The sequence below is a fragment of the Mandrillus leucophaeus genome, unplaced genomic scaffold, assembly GCF_000951045.1.
Source record: "Mandrillus leucophaeus isolate KB7577 unplaced genomic scaffold, Mleu.le_1.0 Scaffold99, whole genome shotgun sequence".
NCBI lineage: Eukaryota > Metazoa > Chordata > Mammalia > Primates > Cercopithecidae > Mandrillus > Mandrillus leucophaeus.
Genome location: NW_012110807.1, coordinates 2,480,752 through 2,493,547, shown reverse-complemented (window position 1 = coordinate 2,493,547; position 12,796 = coordinate 2,480,752). Strand labels below are relative to the sequence as shown.

At 52.9% G+C, this 12,796-nt stretch overlaps 1 protein-coding gene across 1 annotated transcript; it reads left to right on the top strand.

Annotated features, from left to right (window-relative positions):
• The first annotated feature begins 187 nt into the window (after window positions 1–187).
• On the top strand, window positions 188–1,713 carry LOC105532860 (chromosome unknown open reading frame, human C9orf106). Its single transcript, XM_011971177.1, is given in 4 exon segments — window positions 188–248; window positions 996–1,259; window positions 1,261–1,538; window positions 1,541–1,713. Coding segments are annotated over 3 exon segments (693 nt in total). The 5' UTR covers window positions 188–248; window positions 996–1,017.
• Window positions 1,714–12,796: the final 11,083 nt, after the last annotated feature.

The window sequence follows — 12,796 nt, the reverse complement described above, 5'->3', positions numbered from 1 at the left end:
GCCCCGGCGGCTGCCTGCTCCCGCCTGGCTGGCGGAGATGAGAGCCGGCTGCAGGGCTGGAAGCGAGGCAGCAGCACACAGAACAAACAGAATTTTTTTTTGCAACTAGAGGGGGAAGCACAGAGCTAAAAATAAAACGAAAAGATCAGTATCTGTCAGTCTGACAGCTGATTGGCTGCTCGGAGATGCATATAATTACCAGCAACTGGCGCTGGGTAGGCAAAGCCGGGAGAAACTGCTGAGACGAGGTTAGGATTTAACCTTTAAATTCTGGAGCCATCGGAAACCGAGGGGAGGACGACGGGTGTCGGTGCTAATGAGGCTGGGGGCGGGCGGTGGGCGGTGGGCCTCCGAGTCCGGGGCAGGTCTCGGGGGCTCCCCGGGGAAGGCCCTGCGAGCCCTTGGCCCTGGCGGCCTCCGCCATCAGACTGGGAATGTCTCTGATTGGGTGGCCAGGAGGCGGTGGCCCTCCTCCCCGCCCACCTGAGGGGTGTTTTCTTCCGCGAAGCTAGGGTCTTACCTGGGAGGCAGGGAGGGAGGGGGCTGCCTGAGGCCCTGGGCCCCTCCGGGACCGGCGCACCCCGTCTCACCCACATTCCTTCGCCTTTCCCCGCCCGGTGTGGATTTCCAAAACCCATCCTCGCTCCCCTCCTTCCTTCACCCCAAGTCACCCCTGTTCCCAGCTCTGTTTCTTGCCCCACCCAGGGAGGGCTTTTCTGCACCTCAGGCTTGTCCTAGGGCCCCGAGAGAGACAAAAACTGTGGCAGTTGAGGGGTGTTGTGCCCTCCCTAAGCCTCAATTTCTTCATCTGTTAAAGGGAAGTGATGAAAATTGGGTCCACCTGACTGCTGGTCAAATGCCAGGGCTGCTGTGGGCCCAGCCTTATGTTGGCTCTTTCACCTGAGCCAGGAGTCAGGAAATCGGGGTTCTAGTCCAGCTGGGAATTGTCCCAGTGTGAACTGGGAATAAGAGTTCCTGCCCTCTGACCTCTCCAGGTGGCAGTGGGGACCACGTGAGATGCTGTATGTGGTCTTGAGCAATAAACCGCACCTGTCGGGGGAGGTGGGTGAGGACACCTGCAGCCCCTCGAACCCACCACTTTTCTCTTCCAGGCCCTTGCCCAGGCTGTGGCCTCTGCCAGGAACCCCTTTTCTTCCCACGCAAACCCTTCCCTTCAGTGCCTCTTTCTCTGGGAAGCCCTCTCTGTTGCCCAGCCCATCCTCTTCTGCCCACTCTGGGTTTCGCACCCCATGCTCAGGCCGATTGCCTGCTTTGCAGACAGGGCTGTGAGCTCCACGAGGGCAGGAACCACATGGCTGTTCACAGCTGTGTTGCCAGGGCCTGGCCTGGAGCCCCTCAGGAAGTGAGACATCTGAATCCTCTGCTCTGTGACCCTGGCAGCCAGGTAGAGCCACTTTGGCCAGGGCACCCAGGCTTGGAGCAAGCAGCAGCTTCATGGGTGGGGAGCCACGTTTCCCCAGCACATCGACAGGCCCTAAGAGGGCATTCGCTTGGTTCTGCCCTCAGAGCACTGATGCCCAGGGACACTGCCCTTTATGTGTGCCACCTAAGAGAGGATGCAACCTTAGAGGGGGCAGGGATAAGCATGGTCCCAGGCCCTGTTGTCCCCTCCTAAGATAGTTCCCAGTTCTGCCTGGCCAGCCCTGGCCTTTTGCCTGTGCTGTCTGGGACAGTGGGTCGAGCTGCCGCTGAGCAGTGGGACCTAGAAAACCCACACTGACCTATAGGAGGCGCCGCCCAGAGCTCCTGACTGGGGTGGGTGCAAAGGAGAGGTGGGTGAGGGGGGCCGAGAGAGATCGTGTTAGTAGCTCACACGTCAATCGTCTAGCTGTGTGCCTGCCTCTCTCATGTATTTCATGGGGATTGTTTCCTAGAATTCCCACAAGAGCCCCCTGCAGGCGGTGCGATTGCTATCTATGATGTGCAGATGAGGAAACTGAGGCACAGAGTAGTTAAGCAACACACCCAGGACCCCACAGCTAGGGAGGACAGAGGCTGGATCCAGGCCAGTCCCCTGTCTCCTGGGACCAGGCCCAGCGCGCCCACCTCTCTGATAAGGATAAAAAGGAGGGAGTGGGAAGGGAGATATTCCCGAGGCAGCTACCATGAGACCTCCCGGCAGAGAGGCTGGAAAATGTCTTTTGTGTGTGGTATGCAAAGGAATTCCCCTTTGGTGTCTCTTTGAAAGATTTCGGGAAGATTTAAACTGCTTTTCAGTGATTTGGGGATGTCAGACTGGTGTTTTTCTGAGCGTGACCCCGTGATGAGACTGGCCCCCAAGGCAGCCCCGTTTTACACAGGTTATGTTAATAGAACTTCTGCAGCTGCAGAGGCAGCTTCCGCCGACTGAGTGCTCACCCCGGGGTCCATGCTAGACTCAGCCTTGACTCGGATGCCCACCCTGAGCCCCACCCGAGAAAGGGATTATTTAATCCCTGTGTTATTTCCTTACAACTGATATCAGAATCTGCTCATCTCCAAATTCGCTGTTACGAGTGAGCTTGGTGAGGGCTCCAATCTGGTCTCTCCCATTCATGGCTGAGTCCCTGGCACCCAGCATCAGCCCCGCATGGAGCAGCCAGTCAATGAAGCTTTGCTGGACACATTTCAGATGAAGAGACTGAGGGTCAGAGAGGTCACATGGCTTGCTTGGAAGAAACATCAGATTTGTCTGTCTCAAGAGTCCACTTCTGGCTCCCACCTCACACAGCTGCTTAAGAGACTCCCCAGCCCAAGAGAGCCTCAGAGCCCGAGTCTTTCCCCGCTCTGCCCATTCTCAGGCCTTATACTAAAACCAGTGAGGCCTCTGAACTGCTGTCTGCCCCCCAACCTTTTCCATCCTTATCTAGGAATCAGGCAAAAGTTGGCCAGAGTTAGCTCAGTCTCAGGAAAGTTGCATTCTTCTAGAGTCACTCGGTTTTGCGTGACCCGATTCAAATTTTCCATGTTTGTCACTTTGATTCCCACTCTGAGAAGTTTTCTCAGTACATATAACCTTCCCATGTGATGACTGGCCTGGGTATTCATATGTTGCTTATCTCCTGGGGGTCCCCTGGTTCAGGGGGGTTTAAGCAGGTGTCCTGGTGAGACTGGGGTTGTCATCAGAGACTCTCAGGGTTGGAGCTCGGCCCTGCCACTGAGTGGCCTTGGGAGTCTCATTTGACCTCTCTGAACCTTGAATTCCTCACTTGTGAAATGGGGACACGTTGACCTCCTGCATCGCAAGTGTCTTGCTTGATGTCTGGCCAAAAGACCAATACTACCGTCACTCACTGCCAGAGAGGCCCTGCACGTGGATTTTAGAGTTTGCTGGGTTTTGTTTGTCCTAGGCGAATGTCCGACCATGTACAGGCTGATGGATTTTGTAGGTGCAACATCCCTAACACAATCAATCTCTCTCCTCAAAAGACCATGAGCATGCCTGGATTCAGAGGGCACCGTGTGTGGGGGGCTGGCGTGGGCACGTGTCTGTAGCTGGGTCTGGCTTCTAGGGTTCCAGGCTCAGGCAGGAGGGTGGGGTCCCAGGAGGTCATCTCTCTGTCCTTAACCTGGACCCTTTGGAAGTTGGTTTCCAAATATCCTGAATTCCTTTTCCTTAGTATGCGGCCCAGTACAGCACTTGGCCCGGCAGCAGGAGCCTGGTTGGTGTTAGTCTGCTGGGGAACGGGAAAAAGAAGAGAAACGTCAAGCTTTCCCTTAAAAACAAAAAACAAAAACAAACTCTCACATCTCCCACCAATAACACACCATCTTTATCCCTAAACTTTAAGAAAGGTTGTTAGCCGGGCGCGGTGGCTCATGCCTGTAATCCCAGCACTTTGGGAGGCCGAGGCAGGCGGATCACGAGGTCAGGAGATCGAGATCACAGTGAAACCCCGTCTCTACTAAAAATACAAAAAACTAGCCGGGCGCGGTGGTGGGCGCCTGTAGTCCCAGCTACTCGGGAGGCTGAGCCAGGAGAATCGCGTGAACCCGGGAGGTGGAGCTTGCAGTGAGCCAAGATCGCGCCACTGCATTCCAGCCTGGGCAACAGAACTAGACTCCGTCTCAAAAAAAAAAAAAAAGAAAAGAAAAGAAAAAAAGAAAGGTTGTTGCCAGGCGCGGTGGCTCACGCCTGTAATCCTAGCACTTTGGGAGGCCGAGGCAGGTGGATCACCTGAGGTTGAGGCTTTGAGACCAGTCTGACCAACATGGAGAAACCTTGTCTCTACTAAAAATACAAAATTAGCCAGGTGTAGTGGCGCATGCCTGTAATCCCAGCTGCTCGGGAGGCTGAGGCAGGAGAATGACTTGAACCCGGGAGGCAGAGGTTGTGGTGAGCCAAGATCGCACCATTGCACTCCAGCCTGGGCAACAAGAGGGAAACTCCATCTCAAAAAAAAAAAAAGAAAAAGAAAAAGAAATGTTTTGGAAAACTATCTGCCTGAACTCCAGGCAGTACCAGCACCTTCCTTGTGTCCAGCGTTGCATGGGGAGTGTCAGACAGTGAGGCCCCACTTGTGGACAGGTCTGTGCTCTGCGACATGCCAGCCTCTTCACTGCCCAGGTCATCCTCACCTCTACCCCATGAGGTGCAACTAGATGAGACTGCACTTCCCAGATGAGGAAGATGAGGCACAGAGAGCTGAGAGGCCCGGCTGAAGTTCCCACAGTGAGAAAAGTCAGTAGCCCAGCTGTGGGCCTGAGCCCCGGGTACTCTAGTGAGCAGGATGGAGTCCTGGTCTTCGGCCAGGCTCAGCTTGGTGGGGGAGACACATCCCCAACCCCAGATAGACTTTGAGTTCCGGAAGCCAGGCACTGGGGGAGCTTTCTGGGAACAAGCATGAACCACACATGGTCCCTGCCCTGGAGTCACTCGTGTCTCCCAGGAGAGGGGGACACATGCACAGACTGTGAACACATGGGCCTAAGAGGGGCCACCCAGGGCTGCAGAACTGATCCATCCCATACAAAATCACTGAAAAGACCCCCACAGACCTTGCTTAAAAATAGTCTGCTTGGCCAGGTGTGGTGGCTCACGCCTGTAATCCCAGCACTTTGGGAGGCCGAGGTGGGTGGATCGCTTGAGGCCAGGAGTTCGAGACCAGCCTGGCCAGCAACATGGTGAAACCCCATCTCTATAAAAATACAAAAGATTAGCCGGGCGTGGTGGCGGATGCCTGTAATCCCAGCTACTCAGGAGGCTGAGGCAGGAGAATAGCTTGAACCTGGGAGGCAGAGGTTGCATTGAGCTGAGATCACACCGCTACACTCCAGCCTGGGCTACAGAGCGAGACTCCATCTCAAAAAAAGTCTCCTGGCGGTGTGTCCCCATCAGAGTTCAGGTCCTTCATTGTGGATGGATGGTGCATCTTTTACATCTCAAAGTGGACTCCTTTTGAAGCCACATTTGAAACCCAGTTGACATTCCCTTCCTGAGAATGTCCCGGTTCATGGTCCTGGAGACCTCTGGACCTGGATGTCCATCTACTAGACACGGAAAAACCATTTCTAAGTACCCCTTGTGGACCAGGCTTACACCTGTAATCCCAGCACTCAGGGAGGCTGAGGCAGGAGGATTGCTGGAGCCCAGGAGTTTGAGACCAGCCTGGGCAGCATGGTGAGACCCTGTCGCTACAAAGAGTAAGATGATTTGCGGGACATGGTGGTGGGCACCTGTAGTCCTAGTTACTCTGAGGCTGAGGTAGGAAGAGCACTTGAGCCCAGGAGGTTGAGGCTGCAGTGAGCCATGATTGCACCATTGCACTCCAGCCTGGGCAACACAGCGAGATCCTGTCTCAAAAAAAAAAAAAAAGCCCTTGTGTCCCTCCCCTGTAATCCTGTGCTGGGCCCAGAGGTGGCTTCCAGTCCAGAATGGAGAAGACGCATTCCGGTTGTCATGGGCTCTGGGGACCCCACCTCCTCCACGCTGCTGGCAGATGGAGGAAATGTGTCTGGGGCAGAGGCTGCAAGCTGAAGTTGCCAGTTGATAGCAGCACCTACTGTATGCATCTGACCTTGCAGCTCTCACCTTTAACCTTTGCACTCTCCTGACCAGTATCTCCAAGGCCTCCAACCTCCTGTGGTTGTGGGCTGGAAGTGAGAGGGGTAGGGGAGGGAAGAGATCTGCCTGGAAGGAGCCAGGGAAGCAGCTGGGGTGGAAGCCCCGCAGAGACCCCACTTCCTGGAATGCTTCTGGGCTGGCCGCACCCCCACCCTTGGTGCAGGTTTCTACAAGAAATTCAAGTGTGTCTGCGGCTGGATTCTGCCAGGCTCCCTTGCAAACCTGCAAACAAGAGCCTACATGTCCTCGAGGACAGCTTGCAAGAGAACATGGGGCGAGGAGCAGCTAGTGAAAACCCAGGATGAGTGCACGAGGTGCCCCTTCCCATCCTGGGCCTCTCAGGGCTGCCTGTGGCCACCCCCATCGCCAGCAGGGCTGGGTGGGAGTGGGGAAGCAAGGACTTTATTTTAAAGAAAAGATGGGCCAGGCATGGTGGCTCATGCCTGTAATCCCAGCACTTTGGGAGGCTAAAATGGGCGGATCACGAGGTCAGGAGTTCGAGACCAGCCTGGCCAACATGGTGAAACCCTGTCTGTACTAAAGATACAAAAAAAATTAGCCGAGCATAGTAGTTCATGCCTGTAATCCCAGCTACTCAGGAGGCTGAGGCAGGAGAATCGTTTGAACCCACCCACGAGGTGGAGGTTGCAGTGAGCTGAGATCATGCCATTGTACTCCAGCCTGGGCAACAGGGTGAGACTCTGTCTCAAAAAAAAAAAAAAAAAAAAAAAAAAAAAAGCCAGGCGTGGTGGCTCACGCCTGTAATCCCAGCACTTTGAGAGACCGAGGCAGGATAAACATTTGGGGTCAGGAGTTCGAGACCAGCCCAGACAACATGGCGAAACCCTGTCTCTACTAAAAATACAAAAATTAGCCAGGTGTGGTGGCAGGCGCCTGTAATCCCAGCTACTCAGGAGGCTGAGGCAGGAGAATCACCTGAACCCGGGAGGTGGAGGTTGCAGTGAGCAGAGATCATACCATTGCATTCCAGCCTGGGCGACGAGAGCAAGACTCCATCTGGAAAAAAAAAAAAAGATAAGAGAGCAGGTGCCACCGCAGATAAATAATCCAGACAAATGCCTTCCCTTCCCTCAAATTTCTCAACTAATTCTCTCTCTGTTCCCACTGGGAAAGTCCCTCCTTCTGTTATTTGCCCCAAGGCCCATGTTTGGCCAACAAGCAAACTGCATTTGTTAAGTAACATAAGCGTTCTCATTTTGGGTTAGGGAAGGGCAGAGATGATGCCTGTTAACTCCCATCAGCTCCCAGCAGACTGAACAGGCACAGTGGGCTGACACCCTCCCACCCAAAGCAAAGAAATGTGGTGGAGGAAGCGTGGGGTGGCCTGGCCCACGGTAAAGGTGCAGTGACTGGTCAGGGACTGGGAGAGGCTGTGAATAGCATGGAGCCAGCCCCCCGCACCAGAGAGCCTTTGAAGGCTTGCTCCATGGAACCCCCACTTGGGAACTGCTGGGCTAAGCCAGTTGGATGGAGGTGCAGTTCTGACCATCCCCGTGGCCACTCTCACTTCCCCTGGACAGCAGGGTATCCAGGGAGAACTCCGTGGCTATGGGATCACCCTGACTCTGCCATTTAGTAGGCTGACCTTGGGAAGATGGCCACCCCTCTCTGAGCCCTTGGGTCCCCAGGACCTCCCTCCTGGGTTGGGAGTGCTCCGTAAGAACCAAGTGTCTTTCATGTTGCTGTCACCTCTCTTTCAGGTCTCCTGACTTCCCACCATGTCATGCAATGATCATCTTGCTGGATTTCTGTGATGAGAGAGGGATGCTGTGGTAAAGAATAAATACAGAAATGGGTCTTGGGAAATTCTGCTGGAGCCCCATCTCTACTAAAAATAAAAAAAAAATTTAGCTGGGCGTGGTGGTGGGTAGCTGTGATCCCAGCTACTTGGGAGGCTGAGGCAGGAGAATCACTTGAACCCGGGAGGCAGAGGTTGCAGTGAGCCGAGATCGCGCCACTGCACTCTAGCCCAGGCAACAGTGTGAGACCGCATCTCAAAAAAAAAAATTTTTGAGGAGTGGTCTGTGATGGGACAGAGGCCCTGGAAGGGGAGGCAGGAAGGCAGGTGTGGCTGCCCCTTAGCAGGCAGGCCAAGGGCACCCTGCAACCAGGGTGCATCCAAGCGCTCCCCAACCTTAATGTGCCTTGACCCACTGTGGGGTCTCATTCAGATGCAGGTTCTGAGGGAGCAGGCCTGGGCAGGGGCTCCCAGGTAAGATGGAGGCTGTGCCAGCTGGGACCACATTCTTTGTAGTAAGTATGTCACGAATTGCCTTCACCCTCAGTGCCCATGCCTGAGCCTCTGGCTGGAGGGAAATGGGCAGGCCACTTGGTGTCTGCAGAGATGCCTCCAGAAAGGCCCGAGAGCCCCAGAATGCGCGTGCCAGGAAACATGAAGCAACATGAGGGTAAAATTATGTTTTTAACAAAAGAAAAGACCTCTGCCTTGTAGCGTGTAGACAGATTTCTATTCCCACCCCCACGCAGCCCCAGGGACCTGAAAGAATGTGGTTTTCTGAGCACAGCCTTCCCTTGCTGAAGGGGGTGGATCCGCTCTTAAAAAGTTGCTAGTAAAATGAATTTTTCTATCAAATGCTATTTTCCAGTGGCTTGTGTTTTAAGACCATGGTTTCATTCCCACTGAGAAATACCCAGCTCTGAGGCCTTGGTGTTCTGGATGCAGCAACCACGAAGGGGTGGGGGCTCAAGGGTGCAGCCCAACCCATGTGTCCGTGTGTGGCAGAGCTGATGGGAGCTGGCACTAGGATTTGGGATTCAAAGTCTGAATCCCAAGTGCTCCCCAAATGGGCTAAGGTACCTGGCCAGACCCTGGGCCAACACCACCGACTGTAAGATGGGAGGAGGCCAGGTGCGGCGGCTCACGCCTGTGATCCCAGCACTTTGGGAGGCCAAGGCGGTCAGACCATGAGGTCAGGAGTTTGAGACCAGCCTGGCCAACATGGTGAAACCCCGTCTCTACTAAAAATACAAAAAAAAATTTAGCTGGGTGTAGTGGTGGGTAGCTGTAATCCCAGCTACTTTGGGAGGCTGAGGCAGGAGAATCACTTAAACCTGGGAGGCAGAGGTTGCAGTGAGGCGAGATCGTGCCACTGCACTCCAGCCCAGGCAACAGTGCGAGACCACATCTCAAAATAAATAAATAAATAAATAAATAATAATAATAAGATGGGAGGGACCAAAGGTGGCCCAGGACAAACCAGCCCCTCAACCAGAAAAGGAGCCAGGAGCCAGGGGCCCCTCATGGCAGAGCAGCCATCTGGTCCTTGTATCTTATACTGTAGGTCAGACTCTGGATATTATTATTATTAATTTTTTTTTTTTTGAGATGGAGTCTCTCTCTGTTGCCCAGGCTGGGGTGCAGTGGTGCCATCTCAGTTCACTGCAATCTCTGCCTCCCGGGTTTAAGTGATTCTCCTGCCTCAGCCTCTTGAGTAGCTGGGATTACAGGTGCCCGCCACCGCACCTGGCTAATTTTTGTATTTTTAGTAAAGACAGGGTTTTGCCGTGTTGCCTGGGCTGGTCTCGAACTCCTGACCCCGAATGTTTCTCCCGCCTCGGCCTCCCAAAGTGCTGGGATTACAGGCATGAGCCACCATGCCCGGCCGGACTCTGGATATTAGGCTGTGAGTATTTTTGGTTATTTTTATTTATTTTTTTATTTATTTAGAGACAGGGTCTTGTTCTGTTGTTGAAGCTGGAGTGTAATGGCATGATCTTAGCTCACCACAGCCTTTTAATTTTAGAGATAGGGTCTCACTTTGTCAACCAGGAGCTTTGAACTCCTGGGCTCAAGAAATCTTCCCGCCTTAGCCTCCCGAGAAGCTTGGACAACAGGTGTGTGTCACCATACCTGGCTTTTTTTGTTGTTGTTGGAGAAGTGGTTTTACCATGCTGCCCAGCCAGGCTGGCCTCCAGTGATCCTCTTGCCTCAGTCTCCCAAAGCGCCTGGGATTACAGGCATGAGCCACTGGGCCTGGCCTATTTTTAGTTTTATATTGGGCACAATTGTTTAAAGTATTCAAGGAATCAGTTACCATGACAGTTTGGCTCTGTGTCCCAAAGCGTGCTCTGAGGCTCTGACACCAGAGTTCCACAGTCAAAGGCCCCTGAGAAGTGCTATGTTAAGGGAACAGCTTCCTCGCCTGGAGGGGTCTACTTTAATATGCCAAGGAGCCTGGGAACCTTGAACAGGAAACTGGAATCCACAGTCTTCCTCCATTCAACTGACCTTAGTTTTCCAGAGCAAAGCCTGGGATCAGCATTCCAAGGAACACACTTTGGAAACATAGTCTCTGGGAGGTTCTCATAACTAAAAGGTCTCTGTTTCTGAATTAGTTCCTTACCTACTGTGGAGTACAAATTATCCCAAACTTAGTGGCTTAAAATAGGCATTTTAGTATCTCAGTTTCTGTGGGTCAGAAATTCAGATGTGGCTTACCTGGCTGGTCTCTCTTAAGGTTGCCATCAAGATATCAACTGGGGCTACGGTCATCTGAAGGCTTGACCGAGGATAGAGGATCTGTTTCCTAAATGGCTCACTGACATGGCTGACAAAAAGACTTCAGCTCCATGCTGTGCAGACTTCAGCAGGCTGCTTGAGTTTCCCCACAATATGGCGGCTGGCTTCTCAGAGTGAGTGATTAAAGAGAGTGAGACTGAAGCTGCAGTACCTTTTATGACCTAGCCTTGGACAACATATGCAGTCATTTCCTCAGTATCCTATTGGTTATGCAAGGCCAGCCTGATTCATTATGGAAAGGTATGAATGCCAGGAGGCGGGAATCATTTGGAGACGATCTTGGAGGCCAACTGTCGTAGTAACCATCGCTTTGGTACCAGGACAGATAACTTGCCTCATTCGCACAGTTGCTTTTTCTTACCATTTTGTAGGCATGAGTAACATTGGGAAGTGAACCTGTTAACTTGTGATATGAAGAGAAAAGGAAGAGACCAAGAATTTATCAGCCACACCAAGCCCTGGGGGACAGTGGTACTAATTACCCAGCCTCCCTTCCTGGGTGCTCACTCTGCACCAGGTACCTCATGGGCCTCAGGGTCCTATGCAACCCCTGCCCCCATACAGCAGGTTCCATTGATAATTTTGAGTCAGGTCACTCATGCCTATGAAATGCATGAAATGGGATTTTTTTGTGATGTTGGCTATGGCAACACACGCAGCTCTGCCTGATGGAAGTTGAGACAAAATCGGTAACCTGAGTGAACCTGTGTGGAGAAGATTTGAGCAGAGAGTAAACTTAGGATGGATAAATGCCCATGATAAACAAATAATAAATAGATGAGATAAAATATTTATTTCATGTATAGGATAAGGATTAAGTCCGTTAACAAGACGAGGAGTCAGGGTGAGCCTGGGGAATCCCTGGTTTCGCTGGAGCCTCCTTGCTGGGAGAAGTGTTACGTCTCCAGGCTGGGGCAGCGGCAGGGCTCCCTGGTTGGGACGCCTAGTGGTGACACCTGGAACACCTGGTAGTGAGCCCCAGAATGCCTGTGTCCTAGGCCGACCCCTACTGATCATGAGCTGTGTGATCCAGGCAAGTGACTTCACGGACCTCAGTTTCCCATCTGCAAAATGGGATGATAACAGCAAACTTCACCACTTGTGATGAGGATTCGGAAGGTGAATCCTTGGCCCAGCACAAGGCCTGTAAGGTGTTTCACATGGCAGAGTTGGTGGCGGGTCACCAAGGTGGTGGTGTCCCAGGTTGAAGGAACCTTTCTAGAAATTCCATTGCCTGGAAGCATCCAATGACACACAGTGGACCCTGAACCACGAAACAGACTGTAGTGACTGCTGGGGCCTCCCGCAGGGGTGATCCCCGAGGAGGCTGGGAGGAACTCAGCCCTTTCTTCTGCTGGGGGCATGTGCAGGCATAGAGACTGCCCGGCCCTTTCCTGTCCTGTTGTGGCATGATTTTCGACAGAGGGAGGATTCTGGGCTTGTTTTCCCTCGTAAGTCTCACCAGGCTGAGCAGGACTTAGAGGAACTCCGGCTACGTTTGCTGTCCCAACGAATAGACCAGGTATAGAGAGAACAGGCCCTTTGAGAGATAGAGAAAGGAAGGGAGCTTTGGTGGGGGAGATTTTGGGGTCTTTCCTGTGGGTACCAAGGTTCTGGGCAGCTGGGTGTGCTGGCCTCCTCTCTGGACATGCTCTGTGGGCATCTTGGCTGTAAATTCCAGGTCCCCCTGCCAGGGATTCCTTCTCTGAGTCTGCAACGAGAGTGAAACTCCATCTCAAAAATAAAATAAAATAAAAAAGCGAGGCGGCTGTGGGCCTAGATGATCTCTCAGCCCCTCCCAACTTCAACACTCGGATTATTTGCTGCATTTATGGAGCTCCAGCTGTATGCAGGAGTGGTGTCTGGGAGATGGGAGGTGCTGACCCCACCCCGGGAGGAAGAGCCAACCTGAGCCTGCTGATTCTATGTGGCCTGGGATGGCAGAATGGCCATGTGGGCTGCAGGAGAGCCTAATACCAGGCCCAGCTGCCATCTGAAACGTGTCCTGTTGGGGGCACTTTGGCGTGGTTCAGGTGTTCTGGTCTTAGAGTCCATTCGGTTTATACATGAAAATATGCTAGCGGCCTCTTTCCGTTAAGGTTCTGTTTTTTGTTGTTTTGTTTTCTTGTTTTGAGACGCAGTTTTGCGCCTTTTTTTTTTTTTTTTTTTTT